Source organism: Hypomesus nipponensis, chromosome 3 (assembly GCF_054491055.1).
Source record: "Hypomesus nipponensis isolate SF chromosome 3, ASM5449105v1, whole genome shotgun sequence".
Classification (NCBI taxonomy): Eukaryota; Metazoa; Chordata; class Actinopteri; order Osmeriformes; family Osmeridae; genus Hypomesus; species Hypomesus nipponensis.
Window position 1 is genome coordinate 17112526 of NC_140363.1, and position 18890 is coordinate 17131415.

The 18890-nt window shown below is 44.5% G+C and overlaps 2 protein-coding genes across 4 annotated transcripts; both read right to left on the reverse strand.

Annotated features, from left to right (window-relative positions):
- Window positions 1–2109: 2109 nt before the first annotated feature.
- snapc1b (small nuclear RNA activating complex, polypeptide 1b) lies at window positions 2110–5743 on the reverse strand. Of its 3 annotated transcripts, none has more exons than XR_014734118.1 (11): window positions 5417–5743; window positions 5149–5308; window positions 4870–5010; window positions 4609–4713; window positions 4262–4417; window positions 4104–4169; window positions 3904–3966; window positions 3453–3615; window positions 3280–3351; window positions 3017–3135; window positions 2110–2335 (listed from the first exon to the last, which is right to left on the reverse strand). XR_014734118.1 is itself a non-coding variant. In XM_084683296.1 (10 exons), the coding sequence occupies exons 1-10, from the start codon at window positions 5554–5556 to the stop codon at window positions 3104–3106; spliced, it is 1098 nt and encodes a 365-aa protein (XP_084539422.1). In that variant the 5' UTR covers window positions 5557–5743; the 3' UTR covers window positions 2756–3103. The 3 variants fall into 3 exon arrangements, 1 of the variants encoding a protein (XP_084539422.1); XR_014734117.1 differs by lacking the exon at window positions 2110–2335 and adding an exon at window positions 2409–2540; XM_084683296.1 differs by lacking the exon at window positions 2110–2335 and having other exon boundaries at window positions 2756–3135.
- Window positions 5744–6056: 313 nt separating this feature from the next.
- hif1aa (hypoxia inducible factor 1 subunit alpha a) lies at window positions 6057–17050 on the reverse strand. Its single transcript, XM_084680593.1, has 15 exons — window positions 16724–17050; window positions 12454–12644; window positions 11869–12020; window positions 11622–11706; window positions 11262–11374; window positions 10449–10651; window positions 10077–10183; window positions 9815–9962; window positions 9179–9516; window positions 8733–8944; window positions 8515–8637; window positions 8163–8425; window positions 7777–7888; window positions 7577–7682; window positions 6057–7289 (listed from the first exon to the last, which is right to left on the reverse strand). The coding sequence occupies exons 1-15, from the start codon at window positions 16753–16755 to the stop codon at window positions 7126–7128; spliced, it is 2349 nt and encodes a 782-aa protein (XP_084536719.1). The 5' UTR covers window positions 16756–17050; the 3' UTR covers window positions 6057–7125.
- Between the last annotated feature and the right edge of the window lie 1840 nt (window positions 17051–18890).

The window sequence follows — 18890 nt, forward strand, 5'->3', positions numbered from 1 at the left end:
GTGGTAAAACACAAGCACTTTCCACTAGCCCCTCACCCCACCCCTCATCCTCTCCCTTCATCATCCTCACCTCACCCCACCCCTCCCTTCATCATCCTCACACCACCCCCCACCCCCTACCCTTCATCCGCTCCCTTCCCTTCATCATCCTCACCCCACCCCCCATCCCCTACAGCCCAGCAGGGGGAAAGGGGAGCATGAATTAAGTATGGTCTTCTCTGTAACTAGGCCACAGTGAGCAGTAGACTGACTATAACTAACCCTTTACTCAACAATCTCCATTGAGCCTTCTACTGAACCACTAAGGACCACATACAGAGATGAGACGTTACACAGTATATATTCAGTCTCGCTCAGGGGCTAAACTTGAGAGAGGCAACTGAGGTTTCATTAACAGTATTGACACAGTTTAACTGATGGTCCTTATCCTGGAACTTGGTTCAGTGCTATGCTGTGACATGATACTTGACAGTTCTAGACTAGTTGGCATGGGGATATTGGAAGATCCTAAGCGACTATAATCACCACTGCATGTACTATACCTTACCACTAACAGGCCATTAAACACAGGCAATTGCTTAATTATAGTGTCCACTTAGGACATTGAACTTATGGTCAGACAGGTATGGGTGTGATTCAGTAAACTACAGACAGTGCTTCTTGGATTGTTATTATACCTCACGAGTAAAGAAAATATGTTATAGATATTTGATGTGTGATAACAGGCTACTAAACTACTGATTCTAATGGCCTTGGATGGTATTTAAGTGCCCTCTTTGCATGCATATTTCTAAAATAAAAGTGATCAAATCAGAAGGGAGGATATTTGCATTACATATCCCAACACATGACAGCAGTGAGTCATAATAGTACAGTGAACAAGTATCTATACAGATTTAATTATTCCATGTAAGTGCAGAAATAAACCTTAATTGTTGTGTGAGAGACTGTTTTCACAATTTTCCTCTCAACTTGTGGGTTTTAATGCTAAATTCAAAAACACGCCAAAGAAAACATTACAGTGCGTCATAAATAATTTAACAACGTAAGTCAAAAGACAGCAATGTGTGTAAACTATTTCTAGTATTTGACTATTGCTAAACCAAATGATCATCATACTGTAGCCTATACTAAAGGTGGGCTCAATTGGCTGCATCGTCTTCTGTCGTTTGTAAACCAAACTTATGTTTACCTATTTAGCCTCTGAAACCTATGTTGTCGTAGGATAATATTTTCATCGCATCATGATGAACAATGTAGGCTACCATAAGCAGCACATTTAACAATCAGATAGCAGGTAATCCACTCAAAGATAAATTATGAGCCTATGTTTTGACAATAGTCAAATATAATGCCGTGCACAATTGGTAGAGGATACATTATTAAGTAAAAGATATGGCATCGCTGGTTGCAGCTTATGCGATAGGCTAGAACAGTTATTGTAAAAATAGAAACACCATAGGCGCTGCACTACAATGGATAATAATACCATACCCCCCGTTAGAAATATATAACTTCAGTGCTTCCAATACTTACTGTCTGAGGCCATGATTGAAAACAGATTTGGTCGGATTGCGTAGGTTAACTAACGCATCTTATGTTTCAACATTGTTCTTCCTGGATGCCGATCAAAATCGGTCGGATACGGTAGCGGGATGCTCCTCGATCCCCTCCGACGTTGCCCCGTTCTTTCTATCCGCATGCGGTATGATGGACCCATCCATCCATCCTGACGCCTCTCCAACAAGCCATTCCTCGATATTGTTCCGGTGCTGGCCACTCTACCTATCACGTTGTCTCAACGGCTCCCACTGACCTCTTGGCGCACCAGGACCTATACGCTATTTGGGTTTAGATCAATACAAAAGCGGGCTAGAGGATTGCATTAGAAAACGATAAATGTGACACTTACCGCTTCTAGAAGTAACTATAATGATACATGTCTTAATTGTTAAAGAGCTAGCCTTCTTGAGTAGTTCTTGATAACTTGGCGCCCTTCTTGCCTTTTCTTCACAGCCGCCTCTCACAGTTCCAGGAACGTTCACAGACCGCAGTTTGCTGACGGCATTGGAGTCAGTGGTACAAGTCTTGAGTGAAGATCAATTCTAGTTAACCAATTTTTTTTTATTCAGATATGTAAACAATTATTTTAGACAATGAGAAGTAACTCATTTTCAGAAACTGCTTTCTGCTATTTGCAGTGTCCATTAATGACTGAAGGCTCAGCGGGTCTTTGAGAATGACCCTGGCTTGACACGTGTCACAGTCGAGGCACTGAAGAAGCGACACAAGACGATGACTTCCTTAGATTGATAAGGCAACACCGGGGATTTGGCTGACATAAAAGAAACGGGAGGATAAAAGCATAATAAATTGAGAGCATAGACGAACCGATAAGAGATCTGATGAAACACTAAACCAGTAGGCCTATATTATTACTCCAAACCAGAGGAAGCATGTGCAAATATCCTTTCCTTGTGACTTTATCTGATCAGCTGACAAGTGATACTGCCCTTGAAGGTCTACTTCCAAACATTTGACTGAAATGTAGGTAAAAAAAAAAAAGGTTTGGTACTTAAACACTGATTGTTTTAAGGGTTGTAAAAAGGCATGTTTACTAATATGATAGATCCCTACAGTAACTGGGCATAGACAACAACAAAAAAGTAAAGAATGGATGTCAAAACATACCAACATGTTTATAGTCTGATGGTTTTGAAATATTATTACAAAACTGAACAATGAAAATACGACATTACCGAACATCTTTATCAACAATGAACATTGTACCAGTTAGTGCATGACACAATGATTCACAGCTATATGCATGTCAAATATTTTAGATATGTTGTCAAAGATTCCCTTAGTTAAATACAACACACGGCGTGGAAACCCTCACCTGCTCCCCAGGTGCTACAATTTAAAGAGCAAAAATAAAATAAAAAATTCCATACTCTGCAATGGGCACACCCAATCAGGTGAATATGGCTAGCTGAAAACAATGAGTTCTAGAAACCTTCTTGCAGAGTCCTGTGAAAGAGCGGCCAATAGATGATCTTCAGGCAAATCAAAACCAGCAAGCTGTTATCTCTCTTCTCTGACTTCACCATCGGAATCGATTTCTATTTTTCGTGGCTGCAAGGAACAGTTAGAGGGAACATTGATATGTATGTCAAGAGAATAATACATCTACCATAACAACTGATCCATTCAACCCCTGACCAGATATGGGATATGTAAGTGGTTGTCTACATTCACCCCTTGAACAATGTTTCTTACCCATAATAATTTTGGCTTCTGCTTCACTCAGGCACCATGGTTTAATGAGACTTTGGTCATCCTTTTGTTCGTCTATTGGAAAGATGTTCATCAGTGATATTTAATCAAAACTAAACCGGTCCGGTGACCTAGTCTACAGGGGGTAAAGGAAGGGGGCAGTGGTTGGACCTTACCTGTGAGTTTCAGGGCGTTACAGGTCTTCTGTTTCAGTGTTCTAATCCTTCTTTTGAGTTCCTTCTCCTTCCATGAAAAGGTGTTCCTGGTTTTCACCCTCGGCTCCGTCTCCCTGGCGTTCGTCACCGTCTCCACCTGACGATGTCTCCGAGACTTGGAGGCCTGAGAAGCAGGAAGTAGTGAGACCTCGCACACGGACGTCAACCTACTCACGTTACGAACCACTCAGCAGAGAGGGCAAGAGTACACACATTTTTCACTCAAGTAGAACTACAGATACTCTGGTCTTCTTTCACTGCACTAATGACTGCACTTTTACATTCAAGTTAAAGTAAAGTAGTATGGGCTCTGACATTAGTAAAAAGTAGTCTTTATTACTACCTGTTTTAGTATCATGCTGGTAACTGGACCTCAAATCATATTAATACAAAAATGGATCCGAAGACTCACCTCCACCTGCTGTCCGTATGACTTAGACTTGATAGATGCTAAAAGCAAAGCTCTCCTAGAACACTGAGAAGGGGAAAAAAACAAGGACGGAAATGAAAACAATGCCAACAGCTGCTGAAATGTGTTGATACAAGGGGAACCAATAAAATGATCCGAGTTTCGGACTGGCTCATTGAGCTTGTTGTGTGGCTTAAAATCACCTCTTGCTGCTCTGAAGGCCCCTCACCACCATCCTCGTACACTTGATCCTCTCTGTCTTGAGATCCCTAGTCACACAATGGCATAAAAAGGATCAAAACATGTTCCTCTCACACACAAAAACACCTGAACAGGGGCTGCCCATGTATAGAGCTCTGACCCTTTTCTTCTGCCAATGGTAGTACTCCACCACTGCGTTGCGAAGATGGGGAACCAGGTCTTTGTTAACCAGACGCAGTTCCGGATCTGGCTGTCCAGGTGTGGATGAGATAGCCGTCTTTAACTGCTCGTAGTGTTGGTGCACGTTGGACACCTCCTGAAGGACGCAAAACGACATCACAGTAAGACATCACCCACTGCTAGGTAGGCAAACAGCAAAACCACTACCTACTGAACTAACTACGTTCCGTGTCGTATCGGCAGAGGTGAAAAGTCACCCTTAAAAAAAAAAAAACTGTCCACACAATCAATAAGCCATTAAAACAGCAAGACCCTACCCCCACTCACCTCCAGCATATCCATGCTGACCAGTTCCTGAGGCCGCATCGCTCTGTCCATGAATTCCTCACAAAGCTCCTGACGTTTGGTTTTCTTCTTCACCTGGAAACACAACTGCCGGGGGCAACACACAAGGAGAGTCTCTGAATCAGGAAGTACGACGCCGAAACTGAAATAGGTCCACTGCTGATGTGTTCAGCACAATCATTCCTATTTTGATGTTACCAGTCGGTAACAGGATGATAGGATCAGTAGGAGGTCATATCTTACAGGCACCGGAGTGGCAGTGAAGTGGAAAGCTTTCTCTGCAAGGAGCTTCCTGTAGATGTACACAACATCAAAGTGCTGAGCGTTGATTGCATCCTGTTCAAACTTCTTTATGTCCTCCCAATCTCTCAGTGCAAGCCTTATCTGCAGACAACCACAAACCATGACCTGGATTAGAATTGACCAAACTTTTGGCAGCAGGGCAGGGAATTTAAATTAGAATATATCATGTGCAGTGAACAGCCTACAGCATAGATTCTCGAGAGCAAAATAGTATTCAACCTTTTCTCTCGGAGTAATTAGTTGGGAGTTGAACAACCCGTAGAGCAGGTAAAGTCCTCCAACTCTGATCTGAAAGGTGTACGGTGGAAGCAGGTAGTTGAAGGCTGTGGCCAGTATTACGCGACTAAAACTTCTCGTCTCATTAACTTCCAATCTGCCACTGTAACAAAAGGATGAGAAAAGGAGGGAAAACGTGTGCATGACAACCAGTAAGCACGTCTAATGCATTCAGAAACACACTATCAATTGATAAGAACAAAAATCTTACTAAAATATAGATGAGAATTTCATCTCTTTCCATATCGCCGAGAACTGCTCATATCGCACCGACTCCGTTTGCTGAAAGCGACTCAGAATGTCCTCAATGTCCGCATTTACCTGTTCTTTGCAATATCTTGTTGCCTCCATTCTTATAGATTATGTAGTTTATATAGTTGATCACTTACGAATGGGTATTTAAGTAAAGTTTTGGTTATACTTAATACAAACGCCAGCACACGTTTACATTTCGCTAGCCAGCTAGCTTAGCTTGATCATCGAACGTCATCGCGACTACATGACGGGCTTTCGGACAAACTTGTGACGTTCAAACCACAAAGGAAGTATGTTTCAAGATGTATTGTCCTGTCCACCAGTTTCTTGTTTCTTACCTTCCTGTGTGTATGCTTTTGTGTTGATCCTTTCTTTGAATAGTCTAGCAACAGGCAGTCATGTAGTTTTGCTACAGCCTGCTTACGCATTAACTGTATGTAGTCTTTGAAAGGTTGAGCAGGTTTACATAATAAAAGAGTAATGTATCGTCTATGAAGAAATGATATATATATATATATTTTTTTTTTTTCAAAAGCAGCCGATTTCATTAACATTTAGTCGACTTGAAACTGAATAAACTACATGGCACATTTTTTTTTTTTTACAGTAATTTATTGTTAGACAGCAACAAGGTGTATGTGAGAAACCCAACACTGCAGTACACAGACCAATAACATACAACTTACTAAAACCAAGAACATAGGTATTTTTGAGCTACTCACACATCTACATTATATGAGATAATAAAGTAATCAATCTTTATGAATTACTCTTCACTTTAGTGCCTGATTTGGTAACAAAGTGACAAAACAGTTGTTTAAATCAAATTAAGTAGCCAATCTTCCTTGATACAAAACATAACAAATTGCATCTAGATTCTTAGAATTCTTAGAATTGCATCTAGAATCTAGTTGCATCTAGAATCTTTTACTCTCTCGCGTCTATTGCATTTAGAGTGTAATAGTCCACTTAAAGTGTCTTAAAATCCAATCACCTGCTCTCCACACAGATAGAATAATTTAATAAAGTGACAGATACTGACAGCTACACATTAAATGCATTCATCTCAAAGACCATTATATGAGATCAACATTCAAACTGTACGTTTAAGCAATGAATTAGAAATTCAGAACTACAGACTTTAGGAGATGTGTTATAACCAAGAAGAGAGAGGAGAAGAAAAAACGAAAACGGTTAAAATCCCATTTAGACTACTTTAAAAAGGCTTCATATATATATATATATATATATATATATTGCTGGTAATATTTATTCTTATTAAGAAAATATACATTGTGCGATTGAAGCTTACAATACACTGCTGGCAGTAGCGCCTTGTTCTCAGGAGAACACCTGAACAGGTGTCTTCCTTGGAGGCGCTGCTCTGTGTGCCGTCTGGGAGGCCCCCCCACAGAGAAACAGGGGGGCCCAACACCGCTGGGCCTCCCCCACCAGCTTCAAACTCATCTCTGGTGTTCTTCAGGGTGGAGAGAACCAGAGGAGGCCACAGCAGGGCGTGCAGAGACGGCAGACAAAACTTAACAGATCAAAACAGACGAGATATAAATAAAGGGGGTGGCGAGGTCGGGGTGGAGGGGGGCTCAGAGAGGGGTGGGGGGTTGTAGTGTCCGGTCTAGTCTAGCAGTGGGCAGGCGAAGCGTTGTCTCAGATGACTTGGTCCAGAGCTCGCAGCAGCTCCTCCCCCTGGAGCAGGTGCTGGCGCTCCAGAACGGGGGCGTTGACCTCGCAGTCGTCGCGGGTGAGCTGGGGGAGGGTGAAGGGGGAGGCGCTGCCCTCAGATGAGCTGCCAAGCAGACGGCTGGCAAGGTCTGGGAGAGAGAGAGGAGTTTGAAACCTGACGGAGCACACAATGTCTAGAAACAGACGTTTCCCCCCCCTCCCCACCACCACCTTTTTTTGATAAGCAAACTAAAAAACAAAACTTTTTAAAAGCTGTAAATAATACAAATTATAAAAACTGTATTCCATTAGCAGATGCTTTTATCCAAAGCAACAACGTACATCAGGAGGATTTAAACCTTTGACTTTTTTGATCTGCGGTCAAATTGCTCTACCCACTAAGCTGATCCCTCCCCTGTTCTCTGCTGTACGCCACCTGTAGGCAGGAGCAGTATGGTCCTGCGGGACAGCGTCTCTGGCCTGCAAGTTTCAGACACCTTGGGTTTCTTCCCCTGCTCAGCCGGGCCCTGGAGCACAGTGCCCTGAGGGAAAGAGTTAGCTCACGTCAGCCCTGAGACAAGTTTGAGCCACGGTGAGGTGCTGCGGACGTTTCTCTGAAGATTCAGCCGTACTTACCAGTCCCGTCACCTGGGACAGGGAGGTCACGGTCTCCAGCTTCCTCTTCCGCTGTGCATTGTGGGTGGCCAGAGTTCTCAGGGAGATCTCACTGTCGAGGCACTGGGGAGCCCTGAAACCAGGAGGGAGAAGGTGGTTACACACTGTGAACCAGGGGCATAGGTTTGTTAGTTTTTATGTGGGTGAGATAGCTTTTCTTAATGACTGAGGATGCGGCCGTTAAATGTAATTTTCCTCATAAAAAGTGATGGGGACAGATTTGCCGTTTTCAAAAAGTTTTAATATAATAAAACCTACGCTCCTGCTGTAAACATGTAACGGAAGGATTAAAATACTCAACGTATGTGTGTGTGTGTTTGTGTGTGTGTGTGAAAACAAAGACTTACCTCTGGGTTTTGGTGACAAGATGAAGATGTTCTGTTGTCTCTGGGGGTGGGGGTAAGGGGGGTGCAGGGGAGGCGGTGCGACTGGGAGCGCTGAAGGGAGAGCCGGGGTAGCTGACCTCGTGAGCCAGGCTCAAAGGGGAACCCTCCAGGAGCTGGGAGGGGCTGCAGGACAGGGGCTCATCTGGGGACAGGGTGCGCAGCTGGAAGTCATCATCCATGGGGATGTAGGGGGCCAGCATCTCCAGATCCAGATCGTCCATGGCCTGGCAAAGGAGAGGAACATCCAAAAGGTCAGACTGACTTGCTTCTCTCCGTCAGGGGCTTGTGGGCGTGCGTTCATCTGAATATTTACCTGCGCGGTAAAAGGAGTCTTGGGCTCCGTGTCGATGGCGAACAGCTTCCCCACCAGGTCGAGCTTAAAAGCAGAGTTGATATCAGAGTCTACGGAGAAGCAGAAGTCCAGCGGGCTGTCGGGCTGGAGAGAAGAACCACACGTCAGACCTGCGAACCTTCAAGATCCAGGGAAGAACCACCATTTCCAGAACATTCTGAAAGCAGCGTCCCTCTCACCTCTGCGGGGCTGCGTTCCAAGCTGTTGCTGCCGGGCGAGCTGGAGGTCTCTGGAGCAGAGGACACTGGGAAGGGGAAGTCCTCCTGCCTTGTGACCACTAAGGAGGGGGGACAGAGGGGCTCGCTGGGGTGCAGAGGGGACAGGGCCAGCTTCTCACTGGTGGAGGGCAGCATCACGTCGTTGTAGAGGGTAACCTCCTGCAGATGGATGTCTGGAAGGGGTCAGAACCAGGGGTAAGTTAGGACCAGCTAGGATATCAATGAACAGAGAAACACATGTTTTTTTACAAATTGATTTAGCAGATGCCTTGATCCCAAAGCGACATAGAGGTGGGGTATTCAAACCCGCAACCTCTTGACCTGCAGCCAAATGCACTAACCACTGAGCTGTCCCTATGTTTGACATCCCCTGGTGAGGGTGGGGTGTGTGAGTCTGCAGTACTGACCGGGGCAGCTGAAGTCCAGGTGGATGATGGCATCTCCAGCAGCCGGGGCAAGCTGGGTCAGGGCCTCGGGCTTCCCCTTCAGCCTGTCGTACAGGCTGGTCAGGGAGGAGGGCTCCACCGTCTGGGTGAACATCTGGATCACGTCCAGCTCTGGACTTTTGGGCTCCTCCATGGATACATCTGTCTGGCTGCTGCTGCTCTCGTCCTCCTCCACCACCACCTCCTCAACTGTCTCTTCCTCCTCCACCTCCTCCTCTCCCTGAACGAGCTCCTGCTTCACAGGCCTGACGGCACCCGTCTGCTCCAGAGACAAAATCAGCTGCTCCTCTTGGACGCCACTGCGGGGGATGAAGGCACATCAGCACCCAGACCAGCTCTCACACACACACACACACTGTTCCCAAGCACATCAAAGTTTTAATTTTGTTGTATCTATTATCAAAGTATCCTCGGCTGCCGGCTATAAAGTAGCAAGTCTCTTTAAAAAAATCACGGGTTTGCACAGGATGTCTGTTGGTCCTACTGTAAGCATGAAAACCCAGGCTGTGATCCCTGACTGTACCTGAGAACAAAACCCAGGCTGTGATCCCTGACTGTACCTGAGAACAAAACCCAGGCTGTGATCCCTGACTGTACCTGAGAACAAAGTTGACACAGACCACACACTGTGGCAGGGAGTTCTTGCTGCTGTAGATGACCGTGGCCTGTGTCTCCACCCACACGAAGCCTCCTTTCTTGGCCAGCATGCGATACTGGCCTGTGACGACCTGGCCCTTAGCAAACACTGGAGGGAGAGCAGAGGGCAGTCAGACTACCTACCTCAGTGGTCGTCCTGAAACCTAGAACTTTATTAAAAAGGGGCCTGTGTTGGTGTTAGGGTGCAGTAGGACAGGCTTACAGTTGTGGTGGGTCTTGGTGAGACGGTCTGAGTCCAGGGCGTGATAGTATTCGTACACAGAGCGGTTTAAAAGGTCCTCGGGATCGTAGCCCATCAGCTCTGTGATCCTGGAGGGAAGACAACAGATTGCGTAAAATGGCAGCTTGACATTAGCCACCTGCTGTTCCCCAGAGTGACCACTAGATGGCTCTTGGGTGCAATATTCAGGAAGTTGAATATCACCTTTGTACCATTCATTATTTGCAGACGTTTGCATCATTTCCTTACTACAGTGGAAACAACACACACAACCCGACAATCTAAAAAGAAGACTCGTAAAAAGGTGTGTTTAAACAAACTAATTGAAGCGTATGGGGGTTGGGTTAGGGCTACCTCTCGTCACAGTAGGTGAACTTCATGTCGAGAGTGTGGCGGCTCAGGAAGGTCTTGGTGTCCAGTGGGACCTCGATGTTGGAGGGGTGGGGGATGGGGTCGCAGATGAGCACCAGGAAGGGCACGGGGGGCTCCTTGTGCCCAGACGAGCCTTGCTCCGCCGGGGTCTCGTACAGCTTCATGTGGCCTGAACAGTGGAGCACCTGGAGGAGGGAGGACCGGCGGGGGGGGGGGGGGGGGGGGGGTAAGTACTCTAAGTACGACGTAGCGTCAGCATGTTAACGTTTTCACAAAGCCTGTTTGAGCCACAGGATACGATTCAATTCCACGCAGGTCTTTAGTAAGAAAACTGCTACTCTGATTCTGCTCCTGGTCAGAATAGAGTGTTTCACTCTTTAGTTAATAATTGTGTGTTTTATTAGCTTGGCTGCCAGCCAAACTTCTCCCCGCCCACAAAAACATTTGGTCGGGAAGTTGGGTCTGGAGGGTCTCGTATTGGGAACAACTACATAAAACCAGGATCTGGGCGGACCAATGAAATTGCCAGGCCAGGCTTTATACGACGATGGACAGATGATCAACAGTAACATAATCAACAATGTCAAGAAAGAGCCCTTGGGTTGAATTCGTTTTCAACAAACAACATATTACGTTACTCTGATTGGTTGTAGGTCTATCCAATTGAGCAAAGAGGCATTTGTTTTAAGAGTTTGGTTGAAATACGCCCCATAGTCACAGTCCAACGGAGAGTAGAACAAGTATGACAACATCAGGCTAGTGTTTTGTGGTTTTCGGGGCAGTATTTAAACTCACCTTCCATGTTGCCGATTTGACATTGACAGTGCGCCCCCTGCTGGTGAGGGTGCATTTCATACGCAGGAAAAAGTTGCGCTCAGTGGTTTGTTCCTTGGACTTCTTAGAAGATCCTGTGGAGGGAAGAGGACAGAATGAGGAGGAGTTGACATAAGGAGAGAGACATAGATAGAAAGGGGGTTTCTAAAATATGAGCCCTGTTGAGACCAGTCCTGCTAAAGTGGAAGTACCAGTTCTGCAGAGCAAAGACTAAGGCAGAAAACAGTACAAGCTTGGCTGATACTGACAGCACTCAAAAAGGTAAACAGTTTGCTTCCCGGCCGTGCTAATGTGGACTGTCAGGAGTGGGTTCCTAGTCACCTGTTCGATGGACCAGCATCTCCCTCAGCTCCTCCTGGTCACATGGGTGTGTATAGTCAAACACACTGTGTCCCGTCACGTCAAACTGCAACAGACCACAGAAGGAGACCACGGTGAACGCCGCGCACCCAGCACGAGCCTCTCTCTCTCTGGGCCGGTGAGTGTCGGCGTGTGGCCTGTCGTGGAGCGGTTCTCTCCCCCCCCACGGCTCGCCGACTCAGACTCACTGTGGGGGGCAGTACAGTACCTGTGCCAGGCCCAGGCACCTGTTGACACTGTCGGAGAGATAGATCATGTCTCCGTCGTTCGACAGCACCATGAGGAAGCCGTCCAGAGCCTTTAGGTAGGAGCCGTTCAGCTGGCAGTCCAGCTCTGACTCCTCCACTTCAGCTGGGTCGACTGTAGAGGGGAGGGAGGGAGGTTGGTGGAGGCGAGGATGGAGGGGGGTAGAAGTGAGGATGGAGCCAAAGGAATGGGATACCAGACAATAAAATATTTAAAAAAATACATGTTCATTCTACAAATCCAGAGCAGAGGATTGCAATTCACCGTGCAGCTTTAAGCACATACATGTTGGGCAGGGCACTGCGACACATAAACAGGAGTAGCCACAGGCAAGAGATCTATATTCTCTAGCCTCCACGTTTAGCTATAGATCTGCCAGAGCCGCTGGCCCGATGTGTCCAATACACAGCACAACCACCACAGCACACCCACCACAGCACACCCTCCACAGCACACCCTCCACTCCATCTCCCCACCACCTCACACTGTCCCTGTCCCCCCTGTCCCCCCTGTCCCAGGCTACTCCTCCCTGTCCCAGGCTACTGACCTGTGTTGAGCATCTTCCTCATGCGCAGGTAGCTGATTGTCAGTCTCATGATGGAGGCCTTGTCCAGGTTGGAGCTGACGCTGTGAGGCAGGGGCAGCTCCTGGGCCAGCTCGTAGAACACCTCCGACTCCTTCCCCCGGCGGCATCGCGCCGCGTCACGAGACTTCTCCTTCCTGCGCTCGGAGCTCACCCTGCAGGGGACAGCAGGTCGGTCAGACGGGGGTTGGTCCCAGAGCTGGTCTTCACACCCAGAGACACACACCAGCATCCTGCCCAGCCTTGTCTGTAGTCTGGTCTATAGCGCTCTGCCGAGGGAAGAGGAAGCCCGACTGCACAGGGGAGGAGGTCTGACTGGAACACACAAGGAGCCAACCGCCTTGCCACATCAAACTCATTTACATAAATAGCCTGGGTCTTTGCTGTCATTGGCTGCCGACCAGATGAAGTGCAGTAAACCCCCTTGGCGTGATTGGCTGGAGAAGGGGGGCTTGGACCTGTGATGGGATTCCAGTCTGCCTGCCTGCTTGGTGCTCAGCCAAGCTTTTCCACCAATCATTCTGACATTTACTGCCCAGGCTCCCAGCCAGCAGTCTGCTGGGAAAAGGCTTTGGTGGAACACCCTTCTGGAACACATCCATAATTAAGAGCACTGGTCACTAGTTAAGAGGTCTTTCATTGAAAACCTAATTGTCTCTCAAGCACAATACAGTCGCCATTAGAGGCATGTAACAAGACAATTGCGCCCCAAGTTAAGTACCCATGTTAAAACTTGGGATGCACCGAAATTTCGTCCGTCAAAAATTGCATTTTCGCAGTTTCAGACAAAGGGGGAAACAAGACGAATATATGAGCTGAAAATATATGCTGCCCCAAAGTGCTCAGATTTCTCCTTCGATCTAGCCTTTATCAAGAGACCCGAGATAAAAATTGTTTTAAGTTGGATATTCGACAGATACTCCCCATTAGTTTCCTTACATCCACTACCAACAGTTAAGGAACATCAACAAAGTAACAACTTATTTGTATTAAAATGTCAATAGCTCTTTATTCTTTAGTCTTAAAACTTTCCAAACTGGTTCTAGATAACCCAATAACAATTAAACTTGTTGTACATCCTTTGGTCATGTAATTCGTAATCTGCAGCGCTGGTTAAGCAGGGAGTATGTGACGATTAAAAAGTTATATATTAATACAATTGGGCCTATTGAAAAAAAACTAACTAGAAATGGCCAAGTGTATGCTACATTTTTGGTTTTGTTCCAGAATGTTCATTTGGGTGCATAACTAGTTAGAACTGCTAAATACAAAAATCCATTGGTACAAAGAAAAAAAGGTTGAAAGGACACATTCATTGAAACATTCATCCAACACAAAGACTTTGATCCAACCCCGTACATTCAGCCTGTTCATTGCCCAATTCAAGCCTTTTCATTCTGATACTTGTATTTTAGTGGATATAATTTTGTATATGCAGGGGGCACAAGAAGCAGTGATTTTGCCATTACCCAACCAACAACCCTACTAACTTCTCATAGCACAGTGAAGCTGTATGACTTTCTATATAGCAGTAACAGTGCAGTATGAAAACAAAGATGCCATTATGTAAGCTTGCTAAACACAATCAACTGAACTCATTGCCATTGATCTGTTCTACTGTTACAACAAAGCCTGGCCCACCAAGGAACTGCACTAGAAAACTGCATTTGACTAATGTTAATTAGATGAACTTTGATGTATTGAACTGACCTACGTTCCAGCAATGTAATTATCAAAGGCTCTTTTGCTGTTCGAAAGACAAGCCATCTAAACATGTCCTCTCGAAAAAGAAAAAAGGAAGAAAAAAAAAAAAGTTTGTCAAGGCCCAAAAGATTGTACAATCGATTCTCAAATCCAACAGACATTTAACAGCTCCAAAGCCTGACAGAGAGACAGACACTGTGTTATAGGCACTATCACAATGACAAACAGCCAGTGCACTGGCTTAGTGGGGTCCAAATATTTACACTATCTTCTGTCAGGCTGAGCAGACCACATGAACGGTGGTCTCTCCAGGGTGTCTGAAAGCCGATCCTGACCCTTACGTAACCACTTCTGAATAGCATCAACAGCACACTTCCCAACCTGAAAACACTCTAGTGGCAGAAACAACCACCCAGTCTCTCCAACCCCTCTGATGATGGGGTCAGATGGCTGAGTGGTTTAGGGAGTCGGGCTATTAATCAGAAGGTTGTTGGTTTGATTACCGGCTGTGCCAAATGACGTTGTGTCCTTGGGCAAGGCACTTCACCCTGCTTGCCTCGGAGGAATGTCCCTGTACTTACTGTAAGTCGCTCTGGATAAGAGCGTCTGCTAAATGACTAAATGGAATGTAAATGAAAATGATGAACATCAGGGATGAACCAACGTCTCACTTGTGCAAGCTGAGATTAGTCAGTAGGTTGGTGAGACTCAACCCCCCCCCCCCACTTTATATTTAAATTCTACATTCGTCACTAAAGTGATTTCCTACCCTCACTCAGTTCTCTAGAATCTGCGTAGACCAGTTGCATCAGACTGGAAAGTCCTACATCCATTCTAGTGCTGCGTCTCTCCCAAAACCTTTCTTCACTTTCAGTAAAAGTTACAAGGTGAAATGTGTCGATCGTACATTTCTTTCTACCAGACCTTCAAGGTCATTCCAAAGAGAACAAAACTGACCCCTATCCTCCAAAGGGCATCAAACAGTGGCCATACACTCTGGTAGAAAACATAGGAAAAGCTTGCTACTAAGCTTGTGTTCTCTAAAATGCATGCAATTCATTACATATGTAAACTATTTTCTTTTAAAATTCACTCCACGCAAATATGTGAACTTGAGTAGAAGAATTCTTAAGAAAATTAATTTGTGTGTAATCTCATTACTTGATTAATTACTAAGTTACTAATTAGGGCCAACTAGCTTTCTCCTGTAAGTATATCAGGGGTTTTGTCACAAGTGTTTGCTGAGACAGTAAACATTACCCAGCCTCTTGTGTTACGTAACTCGTTTCAGTCAGTACATTTCCCTAGTGGACAGTAGTGCACTGTTTGAACAACAAGCAGTACAAAAAAACATTGACCTAAAAGTGACACACTTAATATCACTTCCTCTATTATATGAACAATTTAATGTAGTTACATTTTGAATTAATTCTGAATTAAAATGCTACTATTGAGAATAGTCAATACGGCATATACAACCAAAAACACAAGTAAAGAGTACAGTACACAGTGGGCTTGTCCTTCCAGCATTGATACTAATATTGAAGTATTCAACCTAGTATTAGACCTATAGGGGCAAAACAGGTAGTGACAAGGTCAGCCCCACAGACTGCCTAATGTAGCAATAGGCTTACTGCTTGCCACATTGTTACAGGGTATGTTATGAAGTGTGAGTGATTGAGTGAGTGAGGCTAGTTAACTTGAAAATCCAGATGATAATCGACTAAATCACCTTCATACAAAGCCCTGTAAAACAGTGTAAATAGTTGGAGAAGTGTGCATTTGTGTGGTCCAGGGCTTTAATGTTCTTATGGTCTGAGTGTTGAGTGCATTTGAATCCATCGATTCCATTTAAGTTCAACTTTTCCTGAACTCGGAAGTTATTTCACCATTACAAAAAATAAAACTGACATTCATGACCGCATTCGACATTTTGCAAACATGCAGTTATTTTCGAACTTCATAGAAGAAAAATATATAATTTAAAAAAATGCTGATTTCCCACCAAACTTGTTTCCCATTAGTTACCCCCTTGAGGCTTGTGAATGGCCCCGTTCTGTTAAAAACACAAATGCACAAATTACTAATAATAACTATCTTTTTCGACACAAAGCAACGTCTTGCATTAAGACCTAGGTCAGCTGTCAGTGTCAACAAAATCGCCGAGACACTCCACGTCACACACCAAACGTTATCAATGCAATGATGCCGGACAAAATATTATAACCGCGTGGCATCATACTTTTGGCTAGATCAATTAAATACCGCGTCACCATGTGAACAATAAAAAAAGAAAAACGATGCTAGCAGTGGTAAGATAAAGCTAGACTAACTGCGTTGGCCAATATTAGTTTTTAGCTAAGACTCTAAGAGCTAGCTAGCAGCGAACCGCATGTCGAACAACCTGCCCAATTATTGTAAAGTATAAATCCAAACCAAATACAAATATTATAAAATAATCAGGTTTGCTACCGTGATATAACGTCCACGTGGCTAGATAGCAGGCTAGCTACCAACAAAATCACCCTACCTTTTCTTTTCGGGGACAATTCCTGTGTCCATTTCAGGACGAAGAACCTCTGTGACGCCTCCTAAAAGCTGTCCTCCTCTCGCCGAAAGATAGTCAAAATCCCACGTTTAAACGTGACAAATTCTTCGAATACTCAATGTGTAATCACATAAGACTTTTTCATCAATGTATTTCAGGAGATATCATGCGTCCATCGAAAGTGTGAGTAGAATCGATTTATTTCCTTAAAAAGTATGCAGTGCCACACAGTGTAGAGGTTAGCCTACTTGACGAAACAATGTTCTAGCTAGCTAGCAGATTAGCTATCGCCTCCCACTGGCTCCTCATGAACGAGCAATCACATGCTTTCTGGACGGGGACGGGCTTTTAATTTGACTTCTAGCCAATGTAACTGTACGCAGCATTACTTTTAAATTTAAACAAGTATTTCCCATCCATTGGCTCTTCAATATTCCTTATTTACTGACAAGTAATAGTATTATAAGGAAAATGTCCGTGTAGATTGCCCTTTCTTGGAATATGCTCCATATATTATATAGGCCGATATATAGTCTTTTGTTTTCTTAAAGTTGTATGCTTTTGGTAAACCATGATTTCATGATCTTTGGTGGTACCAGTTACTGGCAGACCAATAAACTGGTTGCGGCTTGTCCAGTCAGTCTGACCACAGTGGAAATTGAGCATTATGTATTGGAACAACTTCTCTGTGATTCCACATTGGAAAATGTTTGTAGATTTCCAAAGGATTTATAACTCTTCAACTGTTTTTTATACATACCTAATTTTAATCTCTGGTAATAGTTGCGTTTGTCTTTCTAAAATGTTGGCGGGGGGGGGGGGGGGGGGGAACCACACGGAGAGAAAAGTGGCCAGCTCTCTGAATGACAGAAATCATCAGAGCAGAATAATGAGTTGTTTTGGGGAACAAGTATTAATCCATCGTCTCTGAGCTGTAGAGGAGACATGACTAGATAAACAAAGACAGAAAAGTCAAAGTCAAGTTGTAAGCCAATGTCCTGTGCTCACACTGCCCAAGGCTTCCATGTTAGTTAAAGCAAGATTCAAACAGATAAGTACATTAGTACACTGCTTTAATGCCCAAAGGTCAGTGCACCTATTTAAACTCTGAACTGACGTTTAAGTAGACCTGAACTAATGACCATTGCACATTGTATCCCATTTGAGATACACACATACTGTAAATTCATTTTAGGTCATTTTAGGTCTTTAATGTCAACAATAAATTCTACATCATAGTAAATAGAGAACTTAGAGGAGACTTAGAATTCCTCTCTAACTGTTTCCATCTGATCAGTGTATTGTTGCAGTCAAGTTTGTGCACAGGTCCAGGGCATATAGGGTTATATTTAGGGCATACGGAGTTAGGATCGTATTCAGGGCAATTTGGGTTAGGGTTATATTCAGGGCATATTCGCCACATCTACCAATCGCTGAAGTATCAATTCCTCACCCAGTGGCTCATTGTCGGCATACTCTGCAAAGCCCTGAGGTCCTTACAACAAGTTGTGATATCTCCTTTCTGTAACTTCCGGAGTACATCAAGAAGGTCTGCCGTTGACGCTGTGTGGTTTCCTGTTTATCCTCTTCTCACCCATGACGCTCCAGCAGATTCAACATTGTTCTCTGAATTGCAGCGTCTAGTTTGTGTTTCCCAAATAAGGTGAAGGTCATGGTGTGCACTGGAATGAATTTGTAACTTAAAAAAGCCTTGATTGCAACACCCATCTTACCTGCGCATCACTTAAAGTTGTTACTCAACATTTGGGTTTTTTTTGCACCTTTTCCTGAGAAGATCCAAAACTTTATTATTTCTCAATTTCTTGACTCAGTTCGATTGAAATGTTGCGTCATACCTTCATATGGTTTGTCAGCTTGTTTCGAATGAGGGACTTATGACCCAGAGAAAACTGGCATTTTTTCTATATTAAATAAGTATAAAATGAACAAATTCAGTGATAAAATGCTAATCAAAGCAGACATTTTCTATATGTTTGTGTGTGTATTTTTGGATCTTTAGAGAAGAGTGACAACCACATCACTGAGAAACTATTTCACAAACACTCTCTCTTTCTCTCTCTGCAGTGTTTCCAGGACTCAAACCTACTGCTTAACTTTTCTGGTAAATACTGGCAGTACTCACTATGAG

Coding starts and splice junctions, on each gene's coding strand:
- snapc1b (XM_084683296.1), bottom strand. CDS start 5,556: ATGGAGGCAACAAGATATTGCAAAGAACAGGTAAATGCGGACATTGAG. Junction 5,011..5,148: donor TAATTACTCCGAGAGAAAAG/GTTGAATACTAT, acceptor GGTTGTCTGCAG/ATAAGGCTTGCACTGAGAGA. Junction 3,616..3,903: donor CATACGGACAGCAGGTGGAG/GTGAGTCTTCGG, acceptor CCTGCTTCTCAG/GCCTCCAAGTCTCGGAGACA.
- hif1aa (XM_084680593.1), bottom strand. CDS start 16,755: ATGGACACAGGAATTGTCCCCGAAAAGAAAAG. Junction 11,707..11,868: donor GGTGCCTGGGCCTGGCACAG/GTACTGTACTGC, acceptor GGTCTGTTGCAG/TTTGACGTGACGGGACACAG. Junction 7,290..7,576: donor CATACTGCTCCTGCCTACAG/GTGGCGTACAGC, acceptor TCTCTCTCCCAG/ACCTTGCCAGCCGTCTGCTT.